General features: G+C 43.2%; 1 protein-coding gene across 4 annotated transcripts in view; it reads left to right on the top strand.

The window, feature by feature from the left end:
- Positions 1-12183, top strand: part of APBA1 (amyloid beta precursor protein binding family A member 1) — a 210138-nt gene that overhangs the window by 187911 nt on the left and 10044 nt on the right. For all 4 annotated transcript variants that reach the window (XM_045882231.3, XM_045882229.3, XM_054509160.2 and 1 more), the window contains one exon: positions 1271-1483. In XM_045882231.3, the coding sequence (XP_045738187.1) occupies positions 1271-1483 (213 nt within the window). The remainder of the gene's footprint in view (positions 1-1270; positions 1484-12183) is intronic.

Below are 12183 nucleotides of genomic sequence, written 5' to 3'. Positions count from 1 at the left end.
GCTCAGGCCACCTTAACAGACTACAGCAGACCGGGCCGCTTCACAACAAAAAACGTATTGTCTCACTGTTCTAGAGGCTTGAAGTCCAAGATCAAGGTGTCCACAGGGTCAGTTCCTTCTGAGGGCTGAGGGGCAAGGGTGTGTTCCAGGCCCCTCACCCTGGCTCGGAGAGAACGGTCTTCCCCCTGTGTCTTCACATTGTCTCCCGTCTCTGCTTGTATGTGTCTGCGTCCATACCTCCCCTTCCTGTGAGGACACCAGTCATCCTGAATCAGGGCCCACCCTAAAGACCTCATTTTAACTTGATTGCCTCTGTAAAGACTCTGTATCCAAATCAGGTTATATTCTGAGGTCCTGGCAGTTTGGCCTCCAACATAGGAATTTCGAGGGCAACACAACAACCCATCATAGGGAGTGTCTCCCGTTGGGCAGCTCTCCAGAGTAGCGGCCAGCCGCGAGTTTCATCGGCCAAGAGAAGGGACACCAGCCTGAGAGGGGCTTTGTCAGGCCCCAGCAGCCACCACAACGGCGTGTGTTCAAGCCTATGTGTATCCATGACTACGAGTAAATAAATAATACGCTCTTTGTCAGAGGCTTCCAGAAAGTGTCTTGCCCCTTTGTAGTGTCTCTGCAAACCTTCGCTGACTGCAGGTATCCAAACCTGACCCCTGTCTTCTCTGCCCTGCCAAGGAAGGCCACACAAAATTATGCCTATCTAGAATATGGTCTTCTACGTGCGCTTCCAACCTTTTGGTTGTGACAACCTTAGCATCCCTTTTTCTTTTCCTTTCTCTTCAGCTTGCTCCTTGCAAAGAAATGTTTCTATAATGTCTATTTGTTTATTTTTAACTCAAGAATCTTAAATGTGGGAGGGAATTTGTGAAGCTCTGGGGAATGGGGCAGCCTGTGCATAAAATCCAAAAGCTATTTCTGGAAACCGTAATGCACCACCGACGTCCCCACCCACACAGCCTCTCTTCCCGCTCCCCGAGAACTGGGATAAAAGCATCTGGTGTCCTTTGTGTTCATCTGGCCAAGGCAAGATTGCTCATGTGGAGCAAGCTTTACAAGAAATTATACGAACCTGTGTTACATCATTTCTTACCAAATGCCATGGAATCGAGAGGAGACAGGACTTGTCTGGGTCAGAACCATCAAGGAAATGCCTTTCTCCTGTAGTCAAGCCAGGAAGTTGGGGGGAAGCTTTGATTTGTGCCCCTACTCTGGGTGGTTGCTGATTCAGGTTTTTGGTTTTGTGTTTTCCTTTTAGGTCTTCATAGAGAAGCAGAAAGGAGAAATCCTAGGTGTGGTGATTGTGGAGTCTGGCTGGGGGTCCATCTTGCCAACCGTGATCATAGCCAACATGATGCACGGAGGGCCCGCCGAGAAATCAGGGAAGCTGAACATCGGGGACCAGATCATGTCCATAAACGGCACCAGCCTGGTGGGCTTGCCTCTGTCCACCTGCCAGAGCATCATTAAGGTACCTGGAAGTGGGAGAAGATGACTAATGTTATACACCTCAGATGGATGATATGTGACTGCTTTTCAGTCATTCATATCATGAACAGACACTAAGTGTCAGGCCCACAGGAGGGAGGACACGGATAAAGGCATGTGCTCGCACTCAGGCTCTGAACCACCAAGTTACTAATATAGGCTCCTCCCTGAAATCGTTCCTAGATCAAAGACAGTATATTTGGCTCACATAACACCACTCTCTGTACTGTGCCCCTTGCAGGCATCACTAATCAATCACAGCACTCTCTTTTCCTAAGCCTAGATTCAGCCTTAACTGAATTTCCTGCCGCTCGGTAATCCAGTTGCTTAGAGTCAGATAGATGTACTTGAGGTGACTGGCCATCCCTGTTGGAAATCATGGAAATGCTTCAAGTCTGAGAGCACGGTTTCCTTCGTGGTGGCCGTGGCTGTGATCCAAGGGAGCGTGTCATCCCCTGGAGCTTGCATAATGGGATCCACACGTGCCGTGAGAAGGGGGGACTTCTGGTACAGGCTGTGTGCTCCCCCTCACACCGGAGCGTAATTACCTCTTGTTCAGCCCGAACGGACACTCTTGCATAAGGCTGAGGATAGCTACTCACGTGAGACTAAAACGTATCTGAGAGGAAGAAATTAGATGTTTTTCCTAGAAATCAAGCCCCTGCGTGTATGGCGCTTGCTGATGGCATGGCCCAGTAGGAGCATTCCGCCTTCACTACAGCGAATGTCGACCTCAGCTCCATGCCAGGCACTGAGACCCACAGGCAGACTGGAATCCCTCAGGGTTTCCTGAAGGCCTGGGGGCTAGAACTTAGCTCTATGTGTGTATATGAGAGAGAGAGGGGAAAATGAATGAATCCATGCAATAGTTATCCTAAACTAAGGAAAATCACAAAAGCCAACATCCATGGCTGAGCAGTCCGAGGGTGGGAAGTCAAAGTGAATGTGTAAAGGACGCAGGGATAGGTGCCTCTTTGTTTTTAATGAAACAGATCTCTTCTGATGCCTCAAAAGGTTATCTTACCCAGAGAAAAAAACAGTCCTCTTTGGCCTCATTTAATTTCTTTTTGTTACATCTTACACTTAAATAACTTCTATCCCTTCTTAATATACATCAAAGATTAAAGAACGTAGGGGTGCCTGCCTGGCTCAGACCATGGAGCGTGTGACTTCTGATCTTGAGGTCATGAGTTCAAGCCCCACATTGGCTATAGAGGTTACTTAAAAAAAAAAAGATTGAGGAACCCGCTTCGAATGTCCGTTTTCATTCAGACATGTTTAATTGGGCCTCCCTTAGGCTGAGCTGAACTATGGAGAAGCCAAAATATTAGCATGCATGTGGGGGATGACTCAATTAAAAGGGTTCAGTGTTGGGGCACCTGGGTGGCTCAGTCGGTGAAGTGTCTGCCTTTGGCTTAGGTCATGATCTCGGGGTCCTGGGATCGAGCCCCATGTCGAGCTCCCTGCTCAGTGGGAAGTCTGTTTCTCCCTCTCCCTCTGCCCCTCCCCGCCACTCATGCTCACTCCCTCACTCTGTCTCTCAAATAAAATCTTATAAAATAAAAGGGTTCAGTGGACCCTAATGGCAACATAGAGGTGAAGTGCTATAAGCATGCAGAGGGAAGAGAATTTTCTCTGATTTTTTTTTAATTTCATTTTATTTTGTTAACCACCATACATTACATCATTAGTTTTTGATGTAGTGTTCCACGATTCATTGTTAGCGTATAACACCCAGTGCTCCATGCAGTACGTGCCCTCTTTAATACCCATCACCAAGCAACCCATCCCCCCACCCCATCCCCTCTAGAACCCTCAGTTTGTCTCTCAGAGTCCATAGTCTCTCATGGTTCATCTCCCCCTCCAATTCCCCCCCCTTCCTTTTTCCCTTCCTACTGTCTTCTTTTTTTTTTTAACATATAATGTATTATTTGTTTCAGAGGTACGGGTCTGTGATTCAACAACAATCCTACACAATTCACAATACTCACCATAGCACATACCCTCCCCAATGTCTTATCACCCAGGCACCCCATCCCTCCCACCCCCCACCACTCCAGCAACACTCAGGTTGTTTCCTGAGATTAAGAATTCTTCATATCAGTGAGGTCATATGATACATATCTTTCTCTGATTGACTTATTTCCCTCAGCATAATACCCTCCAGTTCCATCCACATCGTTGCAAATGGCAAGATCTCATTCCTTTTGATGGCTGCATAATATTCCATTGTATATATATACCACTTTTTCTTTATCCATTCATCTGTCGATGGACATCTTGGCTCTTTCCACAGTTTGGCTATTGTGGACATTGTTGCTATAAACATCGGAGTGCACATACCCCTTCGGATCCCTACATTTGTATCCTTGGGGTAAATACCCAGTAGTGCAATTGCTGGATCATAGGGTAGCTCTATTTTCAACTTTTTGAGGAACCTTCATACTGTTTTCCAGAGTGGCTGCACCAGCTTGCATTCCCACCAACAGTGTAGGAGGGTTCCCCTTTCTCCGCATCCCCGCCAACATCTGTCGTTTCCTGACTTGTTAATTTTAGCCATTCTGACTGATGTGAGGTGGTATCTCATTGAGGTTTTAATTTGTATTTCCCTGATGCCGAGTGATGTTGAGCACTTTTTCCTATGTCTGTTGGTCATTTGGATGTCTTCTTTGCAGAAATGTCTGTTCATGTCTTCTGCCCATTTCCTGATTGGATTATTTGTTCTTTGGGTGTTGAGTTTGTTAAGTTCTTTATAGATTTTGGATACTAGCCCTTTATCTGCTATGTCATTTGCAAGTATCTTCTCCCATTCTGTTGGTTGCCTCTTTGTTTTGTTGACTGTTTCCTTTGCTGTGCAAAAGCTTTTTATCTTGATGAAGTCCCAGTAGTTCATTTTTGCTCTTGCTTCACTAGCCTTTGGAGATGTATCTTGAAAGAAGTTGCTGTGGCCACTGTCTAGGATATTGATGGATTCCTGTCTCACATTGAGGTCTTTAATCCATTGTGAGTTTATCTTTGTGCATGGTGTTAGAGAATGGTCAAGTTTCATTCTTCTCTATATAGCTGTCCAATTTTCCCAGCACCATTTATTGAAGAGACTGTCTTTTTTCCATTGCATAATTTTTTCCTGCTTTGTCGAACATTATTTGACCATAGAGTTGAGGGTCCATATCTGGGCTCTCTATTCTGTTCCATTGGTCTATATGTCTGTTTTTGTGCCAGTACCATGCTGTCTTGGTGATCACTGCTTTGTAACATAGCTTGAAATCGGGCAACATGATGCCCCCAGCTTTGTTTTTCTTTTTCAACATTTCCTTGGCGATTTGGGGTCTTTTCTGATTCCATACAAATTTTAGGATTATTTGCTCCAGCACTTTGAAAAATGTCATTGGAATTTTGATCGGGATGGCATTGAAGGTATAGATTGCTCTGGGTAGCATAGACATTTTAACAATGTTTATTCTTCCGATCCATGAGCATGGAATGTTTTTCCATCTTTTTGTGTCTTCAGTTTCTTTCAGAGTGTTCTGTAGTTCCTAGAGTATAGATCCTTTACCTCTTTGGTTAGGTTTATTCTGAGGTATCTTACGGTTTTTGGTGCTATTGTAAATGGAATCGATTCTCTAATTTCTCTTTCTACAGTTGCATTGTCAGTGTATAAGAAAGCAACTGATTTCTGTGCATTGATTTTGTATCCTGCCACATTACTAAATTGCTGGATGAGTTCTAGTAATTTGGGGGTGGAGTCTTTTGGGTTTTACACATAAAGTATCATGTCATCTGCAAAAAGAGTTTGACTTCTTCTTTGCCAGTTTGAATATCTTTTATTTCTTTTTGTTGTCTGAATGCTGTTGCTAGGACTTCTAGTACTATGTTGAGCAACAGTGGCGAGAGTGGGCATCCTTGACGTGTTCCTGACCTTAAGGGAAAGGCTCTCATCTTTTCCCCATTGAGGATGGTATTCACTGTGGGTTTTTCGTAGATGGATTTTATGAAATTGAGGAATGTTCCCTTTATCCCTATACTCTGAAGGGTTTTAATCAGGAAAGGATGCTGTATTTTGTCAAATGCTTTTTCTGCATCAACTGAGAGGACCATATGGTTCTTCTCTCTCCTCTTATTAATGTGTCCTATCACATTGATTTGCAAATGTTGAACCACCCTTACATCCTGGGAATAAATTCCACTTGGTCGTGGTGGATCCTTTTAATGTATTGTTGGATCCTATTAGCTAGGATTTTGTTGAGGATTTTGGAATCCAATATCGGCCTGAAATTCTCCTTTTTGATGGGATCTTTGCCTGGTTTGGGGATTAAGGTAATGCTAGCCTCATAGAATGAGTCTGGAAACTTTCCTCCTGTTTCTATTTTTTGAAACAGCTTCAGGAGAATAGGTATTATTTCTTCTTTGAATGTTTGGTAAATTCCCCAGGGAATCCATCAGGCCCTGGACTCTTGTTTTTTGGGAGGTTTTTGATCACTGCTTCAATCTTGTTACTGGTTTTTGGCCTATTCAGGTTTTCAGTTTCTTTCTGTTTCAGTCTTGGCAGTTTATAGGTTTCCAGGAAGGCATCTGTTTCGTCCAGGTTGCTTAATTTATTGGCATATAGTTGTTGATAATAATTTCTAATAATTGTTTCTATGTCCTTGGTGTTAGTTGTGATCTCTCCCCTGTTTCATTCATAATTTTATTAATTTGCGTCCTTTCTCTTTTCTTTTGGATAAGTCTGGCCAGTAGCTTATCAATCTTATTCTTTCAAAGAATCAGCTTCTAGTTTCGTTGATCTGGTCTACTATGTTTCTGGTTTCTAATTCATTGATCTCTGCTCTAATCTTAATTATTTCTCTTTTAATCCGTGGCTTAGGCATCATTTGTTGCTTTTTCTCTAGTTCTTTAAGGTGTAAAGTTAGTTGGTGAATTAGGGATTTTCCTGTTCTTTGAGTGGGGCTTGGATGGCCATGTATTTCCCCCTTAGGACCTCCTTTGCAGTATCCCATAGGTTTTAGACCAATGTGTTTTAGATCTTATTGGTTTCCATGAATTGTTTAAGTTCTTCTTGGATTTCCTGGTTGACCCAAACATTCTTGAGCAGAGTGGTCTTTAGCTTCCAAGTGTTTGAATTTCTTCCAAATTTTTTCGTGTGATTGAGTTCCAGTTTTAAAGCATTATGATCTGAGAATATGCAGGGAATAATCTCAGTCTTTTGGTATCGGCTGAGACCTGATTTGTGACCCAGTAGGTGGTCTATTCTGGAGAAAGTTCCGTGTGCACTCGAGAAGAATAAGTATTCTGTTGTTTTAGGGTGCAATGTTCTGTGTATATCTGTGAGGTCCATCTGGTCCATCATTTAAAGCTCTTGTTTCTTTGTTGATTTTCTGCTTAGATGATCTGTCTGTTGCTGAGAGTGGAGTATTGAGGTCTCCTACAATTAACATGTTATTATCAATATGACTCTTTATTTTGGTTAACAGTTGGCTTATGTAGATGGCTGCTCCCATGTTGGGGGCATAGATATTTACAATTGTTAGATCTTGTTGCATAGACCCTTTAAGAATGATATAGTGTCCTTCTGTGTCTCTGACTACAGTCTTTAGCTTAAATACTAAGTTGTCTGATATAAGAATTGCTACCCCAGCTTTCTTTTGATGTCCGTTGGCATGGAAGATGGATCTGCATCCCTTCACTTTCAGTCTGGATGTATCTTTAGGTTCAAAATGAGTCTCTTGTAGACAGCATATGGATGGGTCCTGTCTTTTTATCCAATCTGCAACCCTGTGCCGTTTTATGGGAGCATTTAGGCCATTCATGTTGAGAGTGATTATTGAAAGATATGAATTGATTGTCATCATGTTGCCTGTGAAGTCCTTGTTTCTATAGATTGTCTCTGTAAATTTCTGTTCTATATCCCTCTTGGGGTCTTTCTCCTTTTATAGAACCCCCCTTAATATTTCTTGCAGGACCAGCTTAGTGGTCATATATTCTTTCAGCTTATGCCGGTCTTGGAAGCTCTGCATCTCTCCATCCATTCTCAGTGACAACCTTGCCAGATAAAGTATTCTTGTCTGCATGTTCTTCTCGTTTAGTATCCTGAATATGTCTTTTTTTTTTAAGATTTTATTTATTTGACAGGGAGAGAGACAGCAAGAGAGGGAACACAAGCTGGGGGAGGGGAGTGGGAGAGGGAGAAGCAAGCCTCCCGCCGAGTGGGAGCCCAATGCAGGGCTAGATCCCAGGACCCTGGGGTCATGACCTGAACTGAAGGCAGAGGCTTAACAACTGAGTCACCCAGGCACCCCTAGGGAGATTATTCTTGATATATTGTTGAAATAATCTCAGAATGACTTTTCTGTGTTGTATTATTATGTAACTGTTTATTACATGTATCTGTAACATCTTTGTGTCCCTAATTTAGCAGTTGTACTACTATATATGTAAAACTAAAATGGGAACCTTACTCTACTCCATCCTTTAATAAAGTAAATCTTTGAGGCACCTGGTTGGATCAGTCGGTTGAGCGTCTGACTCTTGATTTTCACTGAAGTCATGATCTCAGAGTTGTGAGATGGGACCCAGCATCGGGCTCTGTTGGGGCCTGGAGCTTGCTTAAGATTCTCTCCCTCTCCGCCCTGCATTCTCTTTCTCTTGTAGGCCTGTTGGGAAGATTAAGATATGTAGAATGAGTTTACCAATTCTGGCACATCAACATGCAGTAAATGTTGTCAGTGTTGTAGAGTGCCACACGTCCTGCAGTATATTTACAGGAATATCCTATCCTGATGTCACATAGGGCTGTCAGACATCTGAGGTCCTGATGGAGGCAGATTTCTCACTCGGGTAAAGGCATCTGAGAATGCCATACAGACTGTTCACCAGCCACTAATTTTCTGTCTTTAGGAGGACCCAGGATGCCCCACTTTCAAGTCATCCTGGGGCTGCCTCTGTCCAAAGCCCATGGCTGTCCCCTCCGCATGTGTCTGGAGCTCCGCCGGGGTGCTCCCGCCAGAGCAGAGGCCGCAGGGTAAAGCTTAGTACCCTGAATATGTCTTGCCAGGCCTTTCTGGCTTGCCAGGTCTCTGTGGATAGGTCTGATGTTATTCTGATGTTCCTTCCTCTGTATGTAAGGAATCCCTTCCCCCTAATTGCTCTTAAGATGGTTTCCTTGGTTCTAAGATTTGCAAGTTTTACTATTACATGCCGAGGTGTTGGCCTGTTTTCCTTGATCTTGGGAGGGTTCCTCTCTGCCTCTAAGACACAAATGTTTGTTTCATTCCCCAGATTAGGGAAGTTCTCAGCTATGATTTGCTCAAATATATCTTCTAGTCCTCTCTCTCTCTCTCTCCACCCCCTCAGGGATCCCAGTAATTCTGACATTGGACCGTTTCATGGTGTCACTTATTTCTCTGATTGTGTTTTCATGGATTTTGAGTTGTTTCTCCTTGGCCTCCTCTTTACCCTTCTTTTCTATCAGTTGGTCTTCTAGATCACTAATTCATTCTTCTGCCTCATTTACCCTAGCTGTTAAAGTATCTAGTTTAGATTGGATCTCATTGATAGCATTTTTAAGTTCTGCCAATTCAGCTTTCATTTCTGCCCTTAGAGACTGTATGTTGCCATTAATCAATTTCTCCATTTTAGCTATTGTCTTCACAAGTGCTACCCTGAATTCCATTTCCAACATCTTGGTTATATCTGTATCCATTTGTAAATCTGTGGCAGAAGTCAGTCTCTGAGTCTTTCCTATTTTGGGGGTTCGTCCTCCTAGTCATTCTGTTGAGGGGTGGTTGAGGGAATGTACGGAGTCCAAATTATTGACCACAACCCAAGCAAGATGCACCTGTTTTATAGGGACCTTAGGGTTGTCAGCCTCTTGTTCTCCCAGCCTGTCTTCTGGGGGGAGGGGCCTGCCATGCTGTTACTCAGGCAACCCTGTTTGGGCAGAGTTGTCCTGCCCCCTGTGGAGGGGATGGGCTCAGTGAAAACCGGTTTTGGGGGGCTTTTGTTCTCTGGTGACTTTCTGCGTCTCTTCCAAGAGTCAGAGTAGAAGAGATGGTTTCCAACCCTCTGCCTCAGAATAGAGAGATCACAGTCTGTTCTTCAGTAAGCTCTCCAGGCCACACTATCTCCGTTTCTGTCTATGCTGCTAAAAACTGCAGCATCCTGGGTTGTGCGCCCATCAGCTGGGCTCCCAGTCCTCGCCTCTCGGTCAGGGCACGTCTCTTCCCTTTGTGCTTCTAAAACCGCCAGTCGCCCCCAGTTTGCACATGTGGCTCCGCTGCTCTGGGTTTCCGTCGGGGAGCTGCCCGAAAGTCCGTTCCCTGCCGCCACTGGTCTGCCAGTCTGTGCCTGGTCCCCAGCTCGGGAGGCTGTCACTCACCGGTGGTGCAGGATCCGCACGGCTCCCTCCCCCTTCCATTTATCCTCCGATATCTGCCTGCGGAATCACGGCTCCCTGCTTTATACCTTGAAACCAACTGCCTGCGATATTCTGTTTGTAGAGATCCAGATATATCTTCTTACATCTCAGGCTGATTTCATGGGTGTTCAGAGTGGTCTGGTAGATATCCAGCTCAATTCTGGGGACCGGTTGGAATTGAGTATTCCTCTCCCCCCGAGTATTCTATAGTTTTCTGAGTACAGATTCTCTGCTTCTTTGGTTAGATTTATTCTTAGGTATCTTATGGTTTTGGGTGCAATTGTAAATGGGATCGACTTCTTAAATTCTCTTTCTTCTATCTTGTTGGTGTATAGAAATGTCACTGATTTCTGTGGATTGATTTTATGTCCTGCCACTTTGCTGAATTCCTGTATGAGTTCTAGTAGTTTTGGGATGGAGTCTTTTGGGTTTTCCACATAAAGTATCATATTATCTGCAAATATGATCTTCATCATATTTGGATGCCTTTTATTTCTTTTATCTGATTGCTGAGGCTAGGATTTCTAGTACTATGTTGAGCAGCAGTGGTGACAGTGGGCATGCCTGCCATGTTCCTGACCTTAGGGGGAAAGCTCTCAGTTTTTCCCCATTGAGAATGATATTTACTGTGGGTTTTCGTAGATGGCTTTTAGGATATTGAGGTGTGTACCCTCTTTTGCTATTCTCTGAAGAGTTTTAATCAAGAAAGGATATTATACTTTATCAAATGCTTTTTCTGCATCTATTGAGAGGATCATATGGTTCTTGTTCTTTCTTTTATTAACATACTGTATCACATTGATTTGTGAATGTTGAACCAACCTTGCAGCCCAGGAATAAATCCCACTTGGTTGTGGTGAATAATCCTTTTAATGCACTGTTGGATCCTATTGGCTAGTATTTTGGTGACAATTTTTGCATCCATGTTTATCAGGGATACAGGCCTGTAATCCTTTTTGATGGGGTCTTTGTCTGGTTTTGGCATCAAGGTAATGTTGGCCTCATAAAATGAGTTTGGAAGTTTTCCTTCCATTTCTATTTTTTTGGAACAATTTCAGAAGAGTAAGTATTAATTCTTCTTTAAATGTTTGGTAGAGGGGCACCTGGGTGGCTCAGTCATTAAGCATCTGCTTTTGGCTCAGGTCATGATCCCAGGTTCCTGGGATTGAGCCCCACATCAGGCTCCCTTCTCAGCAGGAAGCCTGCTTCTCCCTCTCCCACTCCCCCTGCTTGTGCTCCTGCTCTCACTCTCTCTCTGTCAAATAAATAAATTAAAAAATCTTTTTTAAAAAATCGTTTTTAAAAAATGGTAAAACTCCCCTGGGAAGCCATCTGGCCCTGGGCTCTTGTTTGTTGGGAGATTTTTGATGACTGCTTCAATTTCCTTACTGGTTATAGGTCTGTTCAGGTTTTCTGTTTCTTCCTGGTTCAGTTTTGGTAGATTATACATCTCTAGGAATGCATCCATTTCTTCCAGATTCTCTAATTTGCTGGCATAGAGTTGCTCATACTATGTTCTTATAATTCTTTGTATTTCTTTGGTTTTGGTTGTGATCTCTCCTCTTTCATTCATGATTTTATTTATTTGAGTCATTTCTCTTTTCTTTTTGATAAGTCTGGCCAGGGGTTTATCAATCTTATTAATTCTTTCAAAGAACCAGCTCCTAGTTTCGTTGATCTGTTCTACTGTTCTTTTGGTTTCTATTTCATTGATTTCTGCTCTGATCTTTATTATTTCTCTTCTTCTGCTGGGCGTAGGCTTTATTTGCTATTCTTTCTCCAGCTCCTTTAGGTGTAAGGTTAGGTTGTGTATTTGAGACCTTTCTTATTTCTTGAGAAAGGCTTGTATTGCTATATACTTTCCTCTTAGGACCGCCTTTGCTGCATCCCAAAGGTTTTGAACAGTTATGTTTTCATTTTCATTTGTTTCCATGAATTTTTTTAATTCTTCTTTAATTTTCTGGTTGGCCCATTCATTCTTCAGTAGGATGCTCTTTAGCCTCCATGCATTTGAGTTCTTTCTGACTTTCCTCTTGTGATTGAGTTCTAGTTTCAAAGCATTGTGGTCTGAAAATAGGCAGGGAATGAACCCAATCTTTTGGTACCGGTTGAGACCTGATTCGTGACCTAGGATGTGATGTATTCTAGAGAATGTTCCATGGGCACTAGAGAAGAATGTGTATTCTGTTGCTTTGGGATGGAATGTTCTGAATGTCTGTGAAGTCCATTTGGTCCAGTGTGTCATTTAAAGCCTTTATTTCCTTGTTGAT

This window comes from Mirounga angustirostris, unplaced genomic scaffold (assembly GCF_029215605.1).
Source record: "Mirounga angustirostris isolate CCGP_5_RB_7025 unplaced genomic scaffold, mMirAng1.0.hap1 SCAF_15, whole genome shotgun sequence".
NCBI classification, from domain to species: domain Eukaryota; kingdom Metazoa; phylum Chordata; class Mammalia; order Carnivora; family Phocidae; genus Mirounga; species Mirounga angustirostris.
This window is presented reverse-complemented; position numbering and strand designations above follow the sequence as displayed.